This window comes from Leptonychotes weddellii, chromosome 6, assembly GCF_054177405.1.
Source record: "Leptonychotes weddellii isolate Sample4059 chromosome 6, ASM5417740v2, whole genome shotgun sequence".
NCBI lineage: Eukaryota > Metazoa > Chordata > Mammalia > Carnivora > Phocidae > Leptonychotes > Leptonychotes weddellii.
Window position 1 is genome coordinate 78,465,419 of NC_138374.1, and position 20,504 is coordinate 78,485,922.

At 45.3% G+C, this 20,504-nt stretch overlaps 1 protein-coding gene across 1 annotated transcript in view; it reads right to left on the reverse strand.

Annotated features, from left to right (window-relative positions):
* The window catches only part of ENAH (ENAH actin regulator), a 137,625-nt gene extending 117,668 nt beyond the window's left edge, over positions 1-19,957 (reverse strand). Inside the window, exon 1 of the mRNA XM_081823029.1 lies at positions 19,786-19,957. Coding sequence (XP_081679155.1) covers positions 19,786-19,850 — 65 coding nt within the window. The 5' untranslated portion in view covers positions 19,851-19,957. The remainder of the gene's footprint in view (positions 1-19,785) is intronic.
* Between the last annotated feature and the right edge of the window lie 547 nt (positions 19,958-20,504).

Here is a 20,504-nt window from a genome sequence, read left to right on the forward strand (position 1 = left end):
ATGTATACTGTACCACCATGTTCTAGAAAAAGGCTATTGTCTGTCACCCACTTGCTATCAAAACATTTCAATTTCTCCTGGAAAAAAGTCAACTATCAAATTCTACATGAGATCCTATACAAGGCTAGGAATCCTATAAAAATAATCTTTATCAAGGAAGGGATTCTTATACCAACTTCTGGACCTGTACTTTTAAAAAAACAAATAAAGCTCTGATGTTCCGATTACTTAACTTGAATTTTCCAGCAAAAATGTATTCGTTTTTGAGTAAACAGTAACAAAACAAAAACACAAATACAATACAAAGCAAAAATATAAAACCCTTTCTTTGAACACGAGCATTTCAGTGTAATGTCTACGTGAGAACAGAAAGACCTCCAAGGCCATAAAGTAACCAACTAGAAAAAGCAAGGAAAATCATCTTTAAATGTCTGTTTTAAAAAGAAACCTTGCAAAAGAGCCCCAAACCACTTCTCTCCGATTACAAAATGAGCATGTGGTGCAGAGGGACACAGAATACCAATTTCCGATACCCTGTACTGACTGACAATGCTTGTTGCTGGGCAACAAGAGCCCACAGGCTGGAAACTGCACAGAACTCCTTTTCTCCACTTGCCAAGCCACAGTTAACCCCATCGCCGCTGAGGAAGGACTACGACCAACACCGCAGCGTCCTGGTATAAAGTCTAAAGCCACAGAACCACAAGCCCAAATCCCAGCCCATTTCCATCTTGAGAGCAACTGAGATGCCCTTACTATGCGGGTTCCCTACCTAGGAGAAAAAGCCGCTGCCCACTGGACACATTTCTTTGAAAAGCATCATCTGCAAAAGTTGGTTTAAAAAAAAAAAAAATCCTAGGTAATAACATACCCACGCATCTTTTGTTTTCATAATTTAAAAGAAGGCCCTTGAGTGTTTCAGATTATTTTCTAAAAATCGTAATTTATGAACAAGGGCTGTAATTTTCTAACTTAAATTTTTTCCGACTGAAAATGTTATTTGAACTATTTGTAAGTATTACCTATACAGGTAACTAGTAACATTTCATAAAACTTTTTTTTTTTTTTTTACAGAATTCTACTTCATCCAAAGACCAAAACATAAAAGTTTGTCATTACTCTTGCCATGGCTTTAAACACATTCACTGTTCTGGGATTTCCCCATTTCTTTTGCACAATGGCTGCCATGCTCCACCTTAGAAACAGATTAAATACCAGATAAACTTCCAGTGGCTCTCAAACTTTTCAAAGACAAGGAGGCCGTTTAAAGTCATGACTTGTACTTTTAATGTATATTGACTGAGAAAATGTGATTGAAAAGCACTTTGGGCGCCACATGGGTGGCGCAGTCGGTTAAGCGACCGCCTCTTGATTTCAGCTCAGGTCATGGTCTCAGGGTCGTGGAATCGAGCCCCACCTCCTGCTCTGCACTCAGGGGGAGCCTGCTCAAGATTCTCTGTCCCTCTGCCCCTCCCTCTCTCTCTTTCTAAAAAAAAATTATATATAAATGCACTCTGAATTTACTGTCTTTGAAATTAATCTGCATAATATGTTAAGAGCATGTACAAATATACTTGAAATAGGATGCATGTGAATTGAAGGTTGGCAGCTTTGGATTACAGACAAAGCTTGGTGCACACAGGTGTACAGGTGCTCTGTGAAATAATCTTACAGCTGCCCCCAGAGCCCACAAATGGGAAGTCATTAATCTATCAGACAAGTTCAAATCATTCTGAAGACCTAGGGTAAAGTGCCCACAGGTTTGGAAGTGAGGCACTCCCAGACTCGGGTCCGGGATCCGCTGCTTGCTGGCCATGCATGCTCTCTCTCGTGCTCTCTCTCTCTCTATCTCTCTCTCGGGCCAGGGCATCGCCGAGGGTAACCCCCTCCCCCCCAACCAGTATCACTCCTTTACCTGTCCTTCAGAGACTTACAAAATCTGGCCCCCCTGCCACACTGCCCATCACTTCCTTCCTGCACAAACTTCAAGATGAGAGCAGAGACAGCACTGGATGTGATCTTAAGGACAGGATATCAAATGTGAGAAGCACTGGAAGGTAAAAAAATTACAGGCCATATAAAGTCTCAGGAGCAAGGTCTTTGAAATTATGCAGGACTTTGATTTGAAGCCCAGCTGTCATTCACCAACCACATGACTAAGCCCAGGCGTCCTCCATGGTAAGTGACGACACCAATCCCACGGCTTATCCTAATCCGTTATATAAAGTGATTCACGGGATGCACTTAGCAAGTCGCCTGGCCTGCCCTTAAATGTGCAACAAATAGTAGCTTTTACGTGTATCACCGATCGACTTACTTTACAGAAGGAGAGAACATTAAAAGTTGTCCTATGTCCTATGTCCTATGTCCAAGTGGGCTGGCCCACTTGGTTTGTACCCAGCGTGAGCAAAGGTTCACCTCGGAGACACTGTACCTCTAGCCAGGGACTCATGCCCTGTGCCCGGCATGTATCAGGCTTCCAGATCAGCGAGGGAAACTCATCAAGTCTTTGGGACACAAAAGTTGATCGTGAAAAGATCTTTAAAAACAATGAGATAAGTTTATGTTAAATACTTGCACTGAACTAATAATGAGGTATAACAATTTCTTTCAATGGGTTTTTTTTTTTATTTCAGTTATGTTAAAAATCAAAAGCTGGTGGTTTTTCATCTTCATGGAGTTCCTAACTTAGAAATGGGATTATATCAACCGATTCTCAGGACAGATTTTCTTTTTTGAATTCTATTTACAAGTTGTGGTTATGTTACCAAACTAAAGTCTATATAAGCAAACAGATGTGTCTTTTATAATAAAAGGAACAGCACAAAAATCACTTTTCACTTAAATACAAAACATTTAAATGTTTTAAATGTCGAGTTTTTTTAGCTTTTCAAAATTGTTCAGTAGTTCCTGACATTACAGAATTTAGGGCAATAGTTCTTGACTGGGGTGACCTTTCCCCCATGCACCATTTGAGGCTGTCTGGAGACATCCCTGGTTGTCGCCACTGGGGAAGGCTGGGGTGAGCTCACTGGGGAAGGCTGGGGTGAGCTACTGGCATCTATGGGCAGCAGCTGGGGCAGCCCCCACAACATAGAAACATCAATAAAGCCTGATTTAGAGGTTGGGATTCACAGTGCAGGAAAAAATTCTAACCTTTCTTTCAAAACGACTAGAAATATCCAGTTTTCCCAGCATCATCAGTTGAAAAGATTATCCTTTCCCCATCAAATGGTCTTGGCACCCTTGTCAAAAGTCGACTGACTGCAAATGTGCAAATTTCACTTCTGGGCGCTCTGTCCAGTTCCACTGGTGTGCAGGGTCATATTCATGCCAGCACCACACTGCTTGGATCACTGCAGCTTTGTGGGAAGTTCTGAAATCAGCAAGTCGGAGTCTTCCAACTCTGCTCTTTTTCAAGAATGTTTTGACTATTCTGGGTCCCTTGAAATTCCATCTGAATTTTAGGGTGGGCTTCTCTATTTCTGCAAAAAAAAATGCCACTGGGATTTTGACAGAGATTATACTGAATCTGTAGACTATTGTCGGTAGTACTGTCATCTTAACATTAAGTCTTTAATCCATGCACAGAGCTCTGTTCATTTAATTAGGTCTTTAATTTCTTTCGGCAATATTTTATAGTTGTCAGTATACAAGTCTTTTGCTTCCTTGCTTAAATTTATCCCTAGGTATTTTATCCTTTGAGACAGTAGTGTAAATGGAACTGCTTTCTTATTTTCCTTTTCAGATTGTTCACTGCTGGTGACAGAAACACAACTGATTTCTGTGTGTTGATCTCATGCCCTGCAATTTTGCTGAATTTATTTCCTAGTTCTGGTAGCCCTTATATATGTTTTGCATGGCTTTCTATTTAACGTGTGCATATGCATGCCTTCCTCTGTATCTGTCACCTGGGGCAGTTAGCTGATCAAAGGGAGACAGGAAGGAGACCAAAGCTGTGCCCCATACCCCAGTGGGAAACTCAGACAGGAAATGATGTTGAAGTCCTAGCCCCCCCTACCCCCCGTACCTCAGAATGTGAGCTTACTTGAAAACAGGATCATTATAGATGTAATCAGTAACAGTGAGGTCACACTGAGGTAGGCCGGGCCCTTTAATCCAATAGGACCAGTCTCCTTAAAAGAGGAAAACACCACGTGAAGACAGAGACACACAGGGAAAGATGGCCATATGCCCACAGAAGCAGAAACTGACTGATGCATTTATAGAAGCCAAGGAATGCCAAGAACTGCCAGCAAACACCAGAAGCTGAAGAGGCAAGGAAGGAATTCTGCCCCAAGACTGTAACATAAAAATCCCGAGTTTCCAGCCTACTGGCCTGCCCTACAAAGTTCAGATGCAAGATCAACTCGTCTGAGTTTCCAGCCTGCCTTACAGAGTTCAGACGTCTCAGGCCCCTTCACCATGAATCAACTCCAAACAGCCATCAGTAAAGGGAAAGAGTAGATTTGGAGATCACAAAAAATAAACTGCCTGCTTCATAACTGTACCCGTGATCTGCATAAAAACATCACCGATTTTAGTACTTTGTACAGATCCAAAGACAACTGCACCAATTAATCAGTTAAAAGGAAGAGAACTGCTGACTGGGTGAAAGGATACCTATTTGTATAAGGTTTCCAGGCAGAAAAAATATAGACTTGATGTGTTGTCCTTATACTTCCAAGTATATTACATATTAACATTTACATATGAAAATTTTTTATCCAAATATTACACCATGACACCCTCACTTTGTCACTTATTCATACCTTTACACGTCACTTGATCACAGGGGTATAAAAACATGCTGTGTTAGACCCAAAATTGTTCAAAGTACTGTCTTCATACCTTTGAAAATCACATGACTCAGCTAAAGAATTACAATGGGAAGGCCTAGAGCAATCAATAATCATGAGTTTAGTTTTCAAATTTATTTTTTATTTTTTATTATTTTTTTTAAGATTTTATTTATTTGACAGAGAGACACAGCGAGAGAGGGAACACAAGCAGGGGGAGTGGGAGAGGGAGAAGCAGGCTCCCTGCCGAGCAGGGAGCCCAACGTGGGGCTCAATCCCAGGACCCTGGGATCATGACCTGAGCTGAAGGCAGAGGCTTAATGACTGAGCCACCCAGGCACCCCTCAAATTTATTTTTTAAAAGTTACTGGAAGTCCCTGATGATACCCAGCATGTTACAAAGCGCCTAGGGCAATGCACCTGAGTCAAAGCTTACCTTTAATTTTTTGAGGGAAAACCTGTGCCTGGAGTACCAAATGCTCCGGAAGGTGACAGATGCTAGCGGTTCAATAAGGGAGTGATCACTAAAGACAAAGTGGAAGAGAAAGCTGAAGCAAGAGACTGAGCAGGCACCCAGACAACTTTCCGGAAGATGGAACAGAAGGAACAAGACCAAAATCCCATGGGCACCTTTGGGGAACCACAGACAGATCATTCTGAAATGAATGCCTGGCACGGAGAACATGGCGGCAGGTCTGTGGATGTGCCCGAAGGCCAGGTGGAGACGTCTTGCCTGAGGGCCCCAGGTACAGGTCAAAGTTCTCAGGAGCAAGTGTGGGGCACTGCGGCCATGCAGCACCTGAGCATCAGGACGGGAAGGTCGAGGAGGAGACCTGAAGGCTCCAACTGGGGACACAGGGAGGCTGGTTCCCCGTGACGCAGACGATGGTTCCACAGTTCAGGGCTCTGCTTTTCAATCTGATGCTGCCTCTTAACACATTTTAAACATCATTTTAAAATACCCGTTCTCTAAGAGTTCTCTGCTCTTAAGAGTGCCTAAAAACAGAAGTCTTTCATATTCGAAGTTAAAGAAAAAAGGCCAAAGAACATTCAGAAGCCTAAACTTATTAAAATGAAAGTAAAGGTACAACACAAAGAAAACAATAACTAGAATACACCAAATCCATAAATCCTCTAAATGCATATGGGGAACTGCAAAACAAGGCAATGGATTGTTAATCTCATTTTGCACAGGAAGACTCTGAGACCTGGACAGCCAAGGGAAGGTCTCACAGCCAGTAAAGAGCAGAATGGCTTCGAAACCAAAGAGGATTTTGTTAAACTTGACTATCTCCTCCCAAAATGAAAACACCTTGAAAAACTTCCATATCCAAAGGAATATAAAAAGATGACAGAGAGATTTTCCTTAAAGTAGATGATTTGAACAAAATAACAGACAAGTGTAACAAAATACTAAAGCAATACAAAATAATGCTGTTGATCTGCTGTAAGTAAAAAGCATACTACAAGAGGGGCACCTGGGTGGCTCAGTCGTTAAGCGTCTGCCTTCGGCTCAGGTCATGATCCCAGGGTCCTGGGATCGGGCCCCGCATCGGGCTCCCTGCTCGGCGGGAAGCCTGCTTCTCTCCCACTCCCCCTGCTTGTGTTCCTTCTCTCGCTGTGTCTCTCTGTCAAATAAATAAAATCTTAAAAAAAAAAAAAAAGCATACTACAAGGGAAAATTTTTAAGTATCATCTGCAGATGACATTTTGAAAGAAATCAAACACAAATATATGAAAAGATCTCTACCCTCGTGATACCATATACCACTCCTCAAAGCTTGCGAAAAGCGATTAATGGCTACTCTCCCAACTAAACTACAAGAACCAGGGAATGCATGTCTATGCACATCTTTACCTTTTTATTTTTTTTTAAGATTTTATTTATTTATTTGACAGAGAGAGACACAGCGAGAGAGGGAACACAAGCAGGGGGAGTGGGAGAGGGAGAAGCAGGCTTCCCATGGAGCAGGGAGCCCGATGCGGGGCTCGATCCCAGGACCCTCGGATCATGACCTGAGCCGAAGGCAGACGCCCAACGACTGAGCCACCCAGGCGCCCCACATCTTTACCTTTATAAAGTGGTTTCTGAGGATGTATCTTACAGGGACACATCACTAACTGTGTGATCACAGAGGAAGAAGAATCACACAGGAATCGTGCATGTAGACCAGGACCCATCTTAATTCTAACAGTGGAGGGAGGCCACTGAAGCGTGTTACACAGGAGATGAGCTGACCACACGTGAACTGCAGAAAGAGCTGACTACTGCAGACAGCAGACTGGATGGAACAGAGCCATACAATAGCGAATCCACATCTATAAAAATGTAATACAGGACAAAATAGGTCCAGGGGTCCTGATAGGATGCATTGCCAGACTCCAACAAAATGCCAGATTGCCCAGCAACACAAAAGGAACCCTAATACAGAAACATCCACTAATGAACTCACCATTTTTGACATCGGTCCCCATCAGATATCCGTGCCAGGTGGCACCGGCCCGTCGGTCCACTTCCCCTCTGCCCCGTCAGTCTCTGAGTGACTGGCACGGGCTTCAGTGACAAAGCAACGCAATGCAAACCATGTACAAGTTGGAAGTGCGAGCCTTCAGGAAGTCACTAAAAACAAAGAGAACCGTTTCCAACCAGTGGCAAAACCACAACAATGAAAATCTGAGAGGGACACTGATGGGACAGGAAGATGACAGAAGTTACCAGGCGGGAAGCATGCGCTGTAGCCTCAGCTGGCTGGTGGCTACAGAGAGGGCACATACAGTAAAAACCCATCAAGCTGTATGGACACTTATAACGAATACATTCAGCTGTACGTAAATTACACCTTTGGGGGAGATGACAAGAGATGATCCTCCTCCCTCCAAGAATGACGGGGTCTGAATGTGAATCCAGCTTGGGGCAGAGACCAAAGACCAGGAGCCGTGGGTGCGGGGAGCCAGGCGCCGGCTCTGCCTCTGGACTCCCAACTACAGGTCAGTAAATGTGAATGTTTAAATACATTCAGTCTGTTACTTGCAGCTGAAAGCATTTTAACAGATACAACCAGTGAATAATTGGAGAAAGCTAACAGAGATGAGGTAACAGGAGGTCAAAGGAAATAACTGGAAATCAAGGTAAACCCCCAGCCTTACCAGCGGAGCCCTTGAGTATTCTGGCAAAATGACTCTCTTTGGGATTATACTAAAAAAGTCTATCACAACAGGAGGGGTATACTCCATCCTATCTTACAATCTTTAAAGAAAAATGACGTAAAAACAAGCAACTAACACTTGCTTCATTCTTGTCCCATTCTAAGAATTTAACACAGTTGCAACCATAGCAAGAATGTTTTCATAATTTTGTTTCATTTTTCAAGATTAAAGCTAAATAAGACCTTATCTCCCGAGCCCAGCTATCTCTGAAGTGTCGCTCAATCTATTCTAGGTCTATTCCTTCTACATGGCCTTGCTCTTGGACCAATTATTTCCAGAAAATAAAGAATCCTCAGATGATGAGATCACAAAGAAAATAAATCATTCACTCACACATCAACATTTTAGAAAACTCAAATACCCATTTCAGTTCACACAAGTTAACCAGGACAGAGAGGCCCCAGGGCACATTGGTTAACAGTGTGAGCTCCAGAACCAGCCGGCCGGGACAGGACCCCGGGTCCACTGGTTACTAGCAGGTGACCCTGGGCAAGTCGCTTAGCCCTCTGTGGCTCAGGGTCCTCATCTACAAAATAACAACAGCTCCTACTACCTTACAAGTTATTAGAGAAGTATCAAATAAGTAATACGTAAAGTATTTCAGGCAATGAGTACTCAATAACTGTTAGCGATTAGATTTCAAAATCTAAGAAAACCAAAGAATATAAATGCCAACATTGGAATTAAGTTCTTAGCAAAGGAAAAACTTCTTTAAAATCCCAGGCATTATGTTTAAATACAAGTGCATATATTTTAAGTAAAAAATAAGACAAGCAAATATGGGAACAGATGTTGTACTAGCAGTGTAAACGAGCTAAAAGTTTAACTTCTAAATATAGAACTTTTTTAAAGGTAGCACATCAAACCTATTGAACTAGAAACTACGTGATGCTCCACCTTCCTAGAGCTGATGTGAAAAATCTGAATACGGAAAGAGAAAGAATGGAAAACTTGGTATTATCAAAGGGTCAATTCTGTCCTCTACCCATTATTAACCCATTAACTTAGCACAATTCAAACTAAAACCCCAACAGATTTGCAGATAAACCTTTTCTTTTTTTATTTCATTTCTGTTTTAACTGATTAAATAATTCTACAACTAATCTAGAAGAATGCACTAAATGAAAAAGTAAATAAAATTTTGAAAATCCTAAAAAAATGAACAGTAACTTCTGTTAGTAGACATTAAAATATATTCTAAACTTGGAGTCACTGAACCATGAGGAAACAGCACAAAATTAGATAACTGAGTCCAGATCCAGAAGCCAGTATTTATGGAAACCCAGGACACACGAACATAACATTTCAAACCAATGCAAAAAGGTGGGTTAGTCAACAAAAGATACTGACAGATGACCACTCAATATTTAGCTTGAGGCTAACCTAATCTCTCCCACCTGACATCACAATAAATTGCAGGTGGCTTACACTGAAACGAAACCATCAAAGGAAAAGAAAACGTAGGGGCGTACACATACAACTTCCCACTGGAGAAGGGGTGACACCAAAGGAAGAAACAATCAAGGCAAGGACGAACAGAGGTGACATGACAAATGGTAGTGCTTCTACACCAAAACAAGAAAAACTAAAAGACATGGTGACAAGTCTCCTCCCCCGCAGACCCAGGAGACAAAGGAACAGGTTGTGGGCTGAGGTCTGACAAGAGCTTGCGCACTAAGACCACCACTTCTAAGTGAGAGACAGACAGACGCATGGTGGAGCCCAGCCAAGGGATGAGAACGCACCAGCAGCAGGTGCGCCCGGCCCGCTCACACACGTTCTACTAGGCAACTGATCTACCTGCACGATGAAGGGCTCCTTGTTAACGACAGAATAAATCACTGCAGGAAAGACTGAACATCCCACGGGGAAAACAGACAATTCGCACAAAAACAGAACTGTCCCATAATCACGTGAGGAAATGTTCAACTCTCCTAGTAACCAAGGAAATACAATCAAAACACTGAGGAGCGGCCGGCTGGCTCAGACAGCGGCACGCGCGACTCTTGATCTCGGGGTCAGAAGTTCGAGCCCCACGTTGGGTGTAGAGATGACTTAAAAGAAACTTAAAAAACAAAACACTGAGATAACACCTTTTGCCTACACATTGGCAAAGATTACAAATGTTGATAATGCCCTAAATTGGCCAGAATGTCAGACCACGGGCACTCTTCATCTGCTGCTGCTGATCTGGTAATGTGTATCCAAAACTAACAAAATTCCCTTTGGTCTGGTAAACTCATTTCATTTACTATTCACTTGAATATTTATTGTGTACTTACAGAGGCCCGTGCTGGGAACTAGGGATACAGCTGGATCAGGACTTTAATAATTACGGTTTCATTCTAAGAGTACGAAGATGCCCCTGAAGGCTTTAGCAAGGAATAACAGCAGCTGATGGCCACCTTGAAGATCATTCTAACTGCTTCGCGGACAACGGAGCGGGGGAGACAAGAATGGAAACGAGGAGACACTAAACGTGAGGGGTGCCTAGCCAGCTCAGTCGGAGAAGCGTGCAACTCCTGATCTTGGGATTTTAAGTTCAAGCCCCACGTTGGGTGTAGAGATCACTTAGAAATAAATCTTGGGACGCCCGGGTGGCTCAGTCGGTGAAGTGTCTGCCTTCAGCTCAGGTCATGATCTCAGGGTCCTGGGACTGAGTCCCTGCATCGGGCTCCCTGCTCAGCGGGGGAGTCTGCTTCTCCCTCTCCTGCTGCCCCTCCTCCCTGCTCGTGCTCTCTCTGACAAATAAATAAAATCTTAAAAAAAAAAATCGAACATGTGCACAAAGACATATAACCAAAAATGTTTATAGCAATGCTTTCATAATAACAAAAATAATGAAAAAAAAAACCCTAGAAGTCCATCCCCTAAGATATAAATTAAGTAGATTAAGGTCATCCAAAGCATAGTGAAAATACTGTGCAGTCACTTAAAATTACACAGCTCAGAATTCAGTGACAAGGATTACGTTGAAAGGCGCCAATTACACACCATATAATGTAGTATAACTTCACTTATAAACAGTATGATCTCACTTTTACTTAAAACATACACACACACAAACACATTTATGGCTGCATATGTGCATTATAAAAAGCCTAGAAAGCTACAAATCAAAACAGCAAAATTCTAGATGGTCTGGGTTTGATTATTAACATCTTTATACTTTCCATACCTTCTAAAATCTACATAAAAACCTACTGGAAGTTTATAATGGAAGCAAAAAACACAACACTGATCAGACATTTATTTGGACAATAGTAATTGGTTCGTTCTCTCAAAATACTACAAATACAACGATTAAAGGGATTACAAAGTCATAAAAGTAACTCAAGGTTTTAAATTAAAACTTGTGATTCATGAATTGTTAAATGGTTAAAAACTGACCTGTCCCAGTCTGCTTGCAACACTGGTCTAAGAGGAGGTGGGAGCCAGGGAGGAGGGGAAGGGTCATCTCAGGGCTGCAGGACAATGCAGGACAAACACAGAAACCACAGAAAGATCCCCCATCACACCTGCACTCCCCTGAGATCTGACCTACAGGGCTATTCATTCGATCACACTCGTGCTCTGCGGTTCTCGAGGAAGTTTCTTCCCTACCAAGTTGACGAGGGTAACACAGAAACCAAAAGCACAGAAGACTGAGGGCCACCCCCCCCACACACAGTGACAAGTAGTCATTTTTGGACTTCATGCCATGAGAAGCACTGGTTACCGAGACCAGAAGTTCTAGAAGGCCTTCAGCCCTGAAAAAGTCTTCAGCCCTGTTTAAAAATGTCAAGACAAAACTTTCTCTGGTGTTGAAGGGTACTGTAGACACACCCAAGAAAACTCACCAGCAGACTACACAGTTTTCCTCGGATTCTCATGGATTTGCTTCGTGGACTCTCTGTGACCTCAGCCATCCGTACCAGAGCGAGGGCTCCAAAGTCGCTCAGGCCCCCCAAGGGCACCCTACCAAGGTCTTCCCCAGAGCACTCCCTCCTGCCTGGCTGCCCACAGACAAAAGCCCGGCGGTTCGGTCTTCAATCTCTCTTCCCCAGAAAATAGGAAGATTAGTCCAAAGCTGACAAGATGTCAGAAACCATGTGAAGCGAATGGTACCATCTATTCTAGTGAAGAAGTGAAAAGAACCCAAGGATGAGGGAGTAGGGCTGAACTAGAACTCATACCACAAAATTCACCATTTGAAAGGATCAAATTTAGGCCCACCTAAATTCGGTGGGCCGTGCAACTGTCACACCGTTCAATTCCAGAACATTTTCATCCCCGAAGAGAGAAACCCCGTGCGTACCCACAAAAGCAGCCACTTCCCTCTCCGCCCTCCGTCTCCCGCTCGGGCGCTGGCAACCGCTCATCTTCTCGCCGTCTCTCCACAACGCGCCCCTGCCGGATACCTCCTCCTGCTGGAGCCCGACCACACGTGGCCTTTTTGTCTGACGTCCTCCGCCTGGCAGGTTTTCACCCACTCCCTGGGTTCCTCTGGACGTTCAAATATGACTCCCTCGCGTGGACACACCATGTGTGGATGAGCCACTCGGCACTCAGTGACCATCTGGGTTGTCTCCACTCTCTGACCCTTCCGGATAATGCTGCTGTGGACATCCATGGACCAGCTTCTCTGGCGTTTACACCTGGGAGTGTAACTGCTGGGTCCACAGCGACTCTATGTTTCACTTTTTAAGGAAATGCCGAGCTGTGCTCTAACGCAGCTGTACCATTTTACAGGGTTTTTCACATTGTTAACAAAAACTGAAGAGACGTCAGACTTTCATAGAAATAAAGGATTAGCTCCTCTCAAGTCCGTTTTATGGGCCGAGCATCATGCCAGGGTTTTATATAATTTCTGATTTAGTTTTGCTAACAATTCTATAATGCAAAAAGCATCTCCATCTTACAGAAGATCTCAAACTAGAACTTACTCAAAGACCAACTAATTGGTAAATGTCAAAACAGAATCCAAACTCAGGCTGACTTCAAAGCCTGTCCACTTCACCCTCTGCCATGCCCACCTGTACACTCAGATACCTGGACACTGCTTCCCACCAAAATGGTTCTTTGGAAAATCTACATGTTAATTAAATTTATTAGAATCATTATAAAACAGAAGCTTACCCACGTACAGAAATTTCTAGAACATATGAGGTCTCCTGCATAAATCCGTTCCCTCATTTATTTTCTTTAACAAATAACATTTACGTGTAGAGTTACTTAAAACCTATCTACAGACTGCCTAAACATTACACAGATGAGCTTCTTCCATCAAAGTTCTATCAATGACAAGACAAAAAAAAATCTGGGTACCTTCTGCTACAGACTGAATTGTGCCCCCCAAAATTCGTAGGCTGAAGCCCTAACCCCAAATGTGACTCTATTTGGATATGGGATTTTTAGGAGGTAATTAAGATTAAATGAGGTCATAAGGGTGGGGCCCTAAATCCATAGGACTGGTGACCTTATAGGAAGAGGAAAAGAGATCTCTGATCTATGTCTCGGCCACACGGCAACACGCAGGAAGGCAGTTTGCCACAGGTAACGGGAGCCCTACCAGAGCCTGGCCACACTGGCACCCTGAAGTTTCTGTGGTTCGAGCCACCCAGTCTATGGTATTTTCTGTTGTGGCAGGGCTGAGCTAAGAAATACATCTTCGTGAGTATCAGAAACTATCCAATTATTGGCATTTTAAGCACTGGTAAAAATCAAAACAAAGGAGGCACTAAGTGCAGCAGAAACAAGCTAACCCAAGGGACACACAAAAGCTTTTTGCTCAAAAACAGCTGCAACTCCCATGATCGAAGACACTGAAAAACAGAGGAATGTACTGAGACAGTGCAGGACCCCGGGATCCTCCAAAGGGGCTTTGCAGTTAGACAAACCAGAGTCTCACTCTTTGGGCCATTTCCAAGCTTTGTGTTTGAGTAAGACACAAACTCTACGGCTATTCGTGTGGTCCAGATAGTGGCTTTTGTTTGAATTAAATTAACATTGAGGGCGCCTGGGTGGCTCAGTTGGTTAAGTGACTGCCTTCGGCTCAGGTCATGATCCTGGAGTCCCAGGATCGAGTCCCACATCGGGCTCCCTGCTCAGCAAGGGGTCTGCTTCTCCCTCTGCCCTCTTCCCTCTCGTGCTCTCTGTCTCTCATTCTCTCTCTCTCAAATAAATAAATAAAATCTTAAAAAAAAAAAAAATTAACATTGATTTACATGCCACACACTATGATATACCCTTTAGTACCCAGCACAGCTTAAAGAATGTTACAGATGCTCCAAAACTGGTGGTTGTTACTGCCAGTGAACAGATTCTGGAAAATACTACCCCGGCCAAAGCCAAACACTGACACGAGCACCCTCCATTTGCCAAATATTTTACCGATACCGTAAATATAAAAATGCAATCCCTGCCCTCAAGGAGCTTACAGTGAAAAAGGACAGATAGCTCCAGAAATTTATAAAACAATGTAATAAATGCAAAAGCAAAAAAAAAAAAAAATAGAGTATGTGGGACCACAGGGGAATGGCTGGGAGGTATATAAACCTGGGACTACATCCCAGATGGTTGACAAAGAATTCCCTTCTTGCTTTCTACTCCAGAGAGCTTCCTAAGCCTTTACTTGGGGAACCAGCTACTGAGGTACAGCTCAGCTCAGACTCTCTCCTTTAACTGTTACCTACACTCAATCCCATCCAACAGTTGGGGGGAGGTCTGATTTAAATGACACAGAGTTTACTTCTCTTCCTCTCCCACGACCACATAAAAATTGAAATCACATTTTCCCAAATCCTTCTTACATCCATAATAAAGACTGAGTGTTTTACAAGTTATACAATCACCCTAGATTTAAGCTGTGTGTAGGGTAAGGAACCAAAACCATCAGTATGGGATGTCATTTCTTCTAGACCAGCCACATGGGTAGGTCTGCCTAGGTAGTTTGTTTATTCCAACTGGGCTAGCAAGGTATCCAAAACCTTGAATACTGTGCAAACCTCAGTAAATTTTCTCCATTAACCCAAACTGTGGTCAAGATTTAGTCACTTAATAAACATCTAAAACACAAACCAAAGCCTGAATACAAAGCCCTGGCATTCCCGCAAAAATGCAAATTTGGCTCCAAATAAACCTCTGTGGGTAAGTCAGACACCCAACCACGACAGTGTAAGTGAAGACCAGTGAGAACAGAGACACTAGGATTTGCACCCCTTCACGGATATCCCACTTGACACGTGACACAACAATCCTGTGAATAGCATATCCCCATTTTTACCAGTTTGCTCAATTAACGAGCAAATCCTGAATCTTCTGAGCCCTGATAGTACGACGTTCTAAAATGTGTATTAAGCTTATTATTACCATAAAGGACGGTAACAAAAATCATAATAAGTCTTTCAAAGGTTCTAAATATCCACAGAAGAAGGAAACGGTAAAAGATTAGTATCCTGCCTTATGAAGTAAGAAGGCTGGACTGGATCAGGTGATCACGGAAAGAGCATGCCAGGAAACCCTCCCACCACCACTCTCTGGGACCGCATGTCCCAAACAAACCCTGATGCTGGGGACAGCACGCACTCTTTCCCACCAAGCCCAGAAATGCATTTATGTCCATATCAACAAGAGAGCCACTACCAAGAGAAGATGAGCAAAATGTAACCTACTTACCATCCCTGAACTAGAAGAAGCCCAGAAAGGTAAAGCAGACTACCCAAAAGTTGTATATATAACTAATCTAAGACAGAGCTGAGCCCCGAAACAAGAGAAGCAACGTTACTGTAGACAGCTATACAGCATGCAAGCATCTTCTCTTCCACGATCACGTGACCCCCACTACCCAGTCAATAACCATCCCCATTTTTACATAGTTTAAGATCAGTGAAATCATGGGATTAACTCCAGGTCCTCCAGCTACCCGTGGCTTGGATGAACCCTTACAACCCCAGCTCGCCTTTTCTTTCTAAGGTGAGAAAGACACAAAGCAGTGAAGAGAAGCGTGGACCATTTACATATAATACGGACCCATGAATGTCAACCCAAAACTCTTCTGAGCTCTTCTTATCCACAAGCCTACATGCAATTGTGTTACATCACACAAGTTCCTCCTTGCATAAAAAAAGATCTTGGGGGGACGCCTGGGTGGCTCAGTTAAACATCTGCCCTCGGCTCAGGTCATGACCCCAGGGTCCTGGGATCGAGCCCCGCATCGGGCTCCCTGCTCCGCGGGAAGCCTGCTTCTCCCTCTCCCCTCCCTCTGCTTGTGCTCCCTCTCTTGCTGTGTCTCTCTCTGTCAAATAAATAAATAAAATCTTTTTTTTTTTTTAAAGATTTTATTTATTTATTTGAGACAGAAAGAATGAGAGAGAGAGAGAGCACATGAGAGGGGGGAGGGTCAGAGGGAGAAGCAGACTCCCTGCCGAGCAGGGAGCCCGATGCGGGACTCGATCCCGGTACTCCAGGATCATGACCTGAGCCGAAGGCAGTCGCTTAACCAACTGAGCCACCCAGGCGCCCCTAAATAAATAAAATCTTAAAAAAAAAAAAAAAAAGATCTTGGAGCGCCTGGGTGGCTCAGTCAGTTAAGTACCCTCCGACTCTTGATTTCAGCTCAGGTCATGATCTCAAGGTGGTGGGATCAGCCCTGCATTGGGCTCTGTGCTCATTGGGTAGTCGGAGTCTGCTTGAGATTCTCTCCCTCTCCTTCTGCTCCTCCCCCTGCTTGTGTGTTCTCTAAAATAAGTAACTTTTTTTTTTTAATAAATAAATCTTTAGGGGCGCCTGGGTGGCTCAGTCAGTTAAGCGTCTGCCTTCGGCTCAGTTCATGATCCCAGAGTCCTGGGATCGAGTCCCACGTTCCGGCTCCGGGCTCAGACGGGAGCCTGCTTCTCCCTCTCCCACTCCCCCTGCTTTTGTTCCTGCTCTCGCTCTCTGTCAAATAAATAAATAAAGTCTTTAAAAAATAAATAATATTTAACCAACTAGTTAAAAAAAAAGCAATCATTTAAAAGGCCTACACTCTATTAATATTACATATGTACATACCTACCTCCAACACAAATCATCTTATACTTTTGAAATATTACAGAAATGAAAAACAGTAGAACCAAGAAGCTGGATGTTATAGTAACAAAACTACCAGTTTTTTGGGTCTCTGTCTTCTCGCTGTCTTGTCTAAGGAAATACACTTTCTCAACTCTTAAAGCATCTTCTTTAAACAAAGTATTAGCCAGTAATTCCATATACAGCTTTTTATATGTGTAGAATGCCTGGGCGCCTGGGTGGCTCAGTCAGTTAAGCGACTGCCTTCGGCTCAGGTCATGATCCTGGAGTCCCGGGATCGAGTCCCACATCGGGCTCCCTGCTCAGCGGGGAGGCTGCTTCTTCCTCTGACCCTCCTCCCTCTCATGCTCTGTCTTTCATTCTCTCTCTCAAATAAATAAATAAAATCTTAAAAATATATATATATATATGTGTGTAGAATGCCTTTAAGATTGTCTCAGGAATGTAAACCATTATCCAGTCCCCTTCTGCCTGGGAACATTACACCCACTGAGCCTGCGATTCCTGAAATTGAAGTCATCTGAGAGATCTTATCACAAATACTTAAATGGCAACATATTCATCATATCCTCTCTTCGGAACTCTGACCAACTTAATGGAAATTCCTGCCCATGCATTCCTATTTCTGGATGCACTTTAAACCATCAGTACCCCTTAATACAAAGACTCAACTTAATACTGTAACACTTATGTCCTACTGTACTTAAAAGCATCATTGAGATGAAATCAAATATTAATATAACCTGAAAAGCCCTTTCTTAAGCACCGAAATATCCCAAAGCTTTTTGCATCTGGCACAAGAACCTTTTACTTCCACACCAAAGCAGCCTACTTTCCCGGGGATCTAAGGAAACGTGTACACAGGAGTTGCACAAACCACCTACCAAATAATCCAATGCCTACCAAGTGAAAAGCTGATCCTCTTTTGTGCTCTTCAATTATTCAGAATTCGCCTACAAAGGATCCCTGTGGACTACGTGAATGAACCTTTCAGACCTGTGAACCATGTTTTGCTTTTATGCTACCAGAAAGTATCAGTATGATCCTCCCTCTCCAAATTTAGTAAGGAACACAGCAGTAAGCTTAGAAATTACAAATTAGGGCGCCTGGGTGGCTCAGTCAGTTAAGCGACTGCCTTCGGCTCAGGTCATGATCCCAGGGTCCTGGGATCGAGTCCCACATCGGGCTCTCTGCTCTGCGGGGAGCCTGCTTCTCCCTCTCCCACTCCCCCTGCTTGTGTTCCCTCTCTTGCTGTGTCTCTCTCTGTCAAATAAATAAAACCTTTAAAAAAAAAAAAAAAGAAATTACAAATTACTCTGCATTAGAAAAGGAACTTTTAAGTGAAGACATAATTTACCTGTAACAGCCTAGCAACTACACAGGACAGTGATCAAACCTCACTGAACACACAAAACTTCACCTTTTTTTTTTTTGGTTCATAACCTCTGAATCAGAAAGCTTTATGATTTTATTTTAGAATACCCCAATTTTTGCTGTTCTACATTTCTCAATGTTGAGATAAATTTACCCCAAATTTGGAAAAACAAAACAAAACAAAACCTTGTAACTTCTGGTCTGCAAAACTCCCTACAGCAGAGTCTTTAAAACAGATCAACAATACATGGTCTTAGAAGATATAACGTTACATATGTTTTATTACAGTTCCTGCATTTTCAAGGACATCAGTACCCAGATTTAAAAAAAAAATAACAACAACAACAAACATGCTCAAACCCATGGTTCAAGTTTTTCCAGCCATATTTTACAGAGATTATGCGTTTTGGTCTGCACGCCGTAATTACATTTTAAACTGATCCACTACATTTTAAAGTAAGTTGTGTGCAATGACTAAGGGAAAGAGGTCACTTACAGACACGGCATTAAACACATTTTTAAGGCCAACAAATGAGGGTTTGTAACTTGGAATCAAAGAAAACCGCAAATTCCCAGAAAGCTGAAGTGAAAAACACAGCCATGCCACACAAAAACATATTTAAAAATGAAAATGGTAAAGTGTTCAAGCTTGATAGAAAAAAACAAAGAAAACCAGCGTTTCAAATGGAAACTACTCCAATTGGGAAAGAATCCCAATGACATGACATTTTCTCGCCAAAGCGAAGGCATCTGAAGGCTCTATCGCTGTAATCTCATTGTACGGCGTTATGAAGGTCTTGGCGGCGGCTGGCCAGGAATCTCCAACACAAAGGGCCTCGGCCGCAAGGGCAGCGAGAAACCACCTCCCCCCCCGAGGCCGGCGCGCAGGCCCCCGCGGGACCCCCGGCGGCGGCACCCGGAGGCCGGTGCGCCCCGAGCCCTGCGCCAGCCCCCGGGGCGCGGAGAGCGCGGCGCATCCCCGCGCAGCCTCTCCCACGAACAGGGCAGGCCGAGGGGAAGCGCAGCTCCGCGCGGCTCCCGGCGCGGCCGCCGCAACCCCGCGTCCCGACGGCACGCTGGCGCCTCGACTCCGGCGCGGCCCCGCGGGCAGCCAGAGGGGAGCAGCCGCTGCAGTGCCTCGCGGTCGCCCCGGACGCCAGCGCGCCCTCCAGACGCAGGCCCGCGCCGCGCCCACGCCCCCGCCCCGCCGGCGCCCGGTCACCTTCCAGCAGCGCTCGGCGCCCACCGCGCCGCGGCACCCGCTGCCGCACACTCGGGGCTCCCAAACTTTTCTGTCCCCCCCACCGGTCCCCCCCACCCCCGGTTCCAGCCGGGATGAAGGCGCACGACTCCTCACCTCCGCCCGGAACAATACCCGTCTCCCGGCAACGCGCACGCAGGGGCCCGCGACCCCCTCCCCATCCCCGGACCGGGCAGAGGCGCGCGGGCGGGGGAGGGGACCCGCCGAGCAGGGCCTCGGGGACGGCAGGCGGCGCCGCGACGAGACCCAGCGCCGGGCCGCGGCGGGTGCGGAGCGAGGCCCGAGGGACAAAGGGACGGAAGCGCCGAGGCCGGGCGGCGCCCGCCGGGGGTGGGGGCCTCCGCGGGGTCGCGGCGCCCGCCGCACAATGGCCCGCCGCCCCCGCCCGCGCCCTCACCTCATGGTGCCGGCGGCCCGCGGCTCCCCGGTGGCCGGGGACGCGGGGGGCGCGAGCCGGGGCCTCTCCTCCGGGGGCGGGGACGCGGCTGGCGGACGGCGGACGGCGGCCGGCGCGCGGCTCCTCCTCCGGCGGCCGGCGCTACACCATGTCCCCACACAAAGCGGCGGCGCCGGCCGAGCGCTGAGGCTGCGAGGGCGGGGGCCGAAGCGGGCGGGCCGCCGGCTGTGCGTCGTCGCCCTGCGGGAGCGCCCGGCCGCTCTGGGAGGGAGCCCGCCGGCGGGCCGAGTGCAGGCGGCGCCGCAGCCGCGCAGGAGAGCCGCGAGCGCCGCGCGGGGCCGGGGAGGCGGGGCGCGCGGCCGGGGAGCACGCAGACGCCGCCCTCGCTCCCGCCCCGCCCCCTCCCCTCCTACTCCTC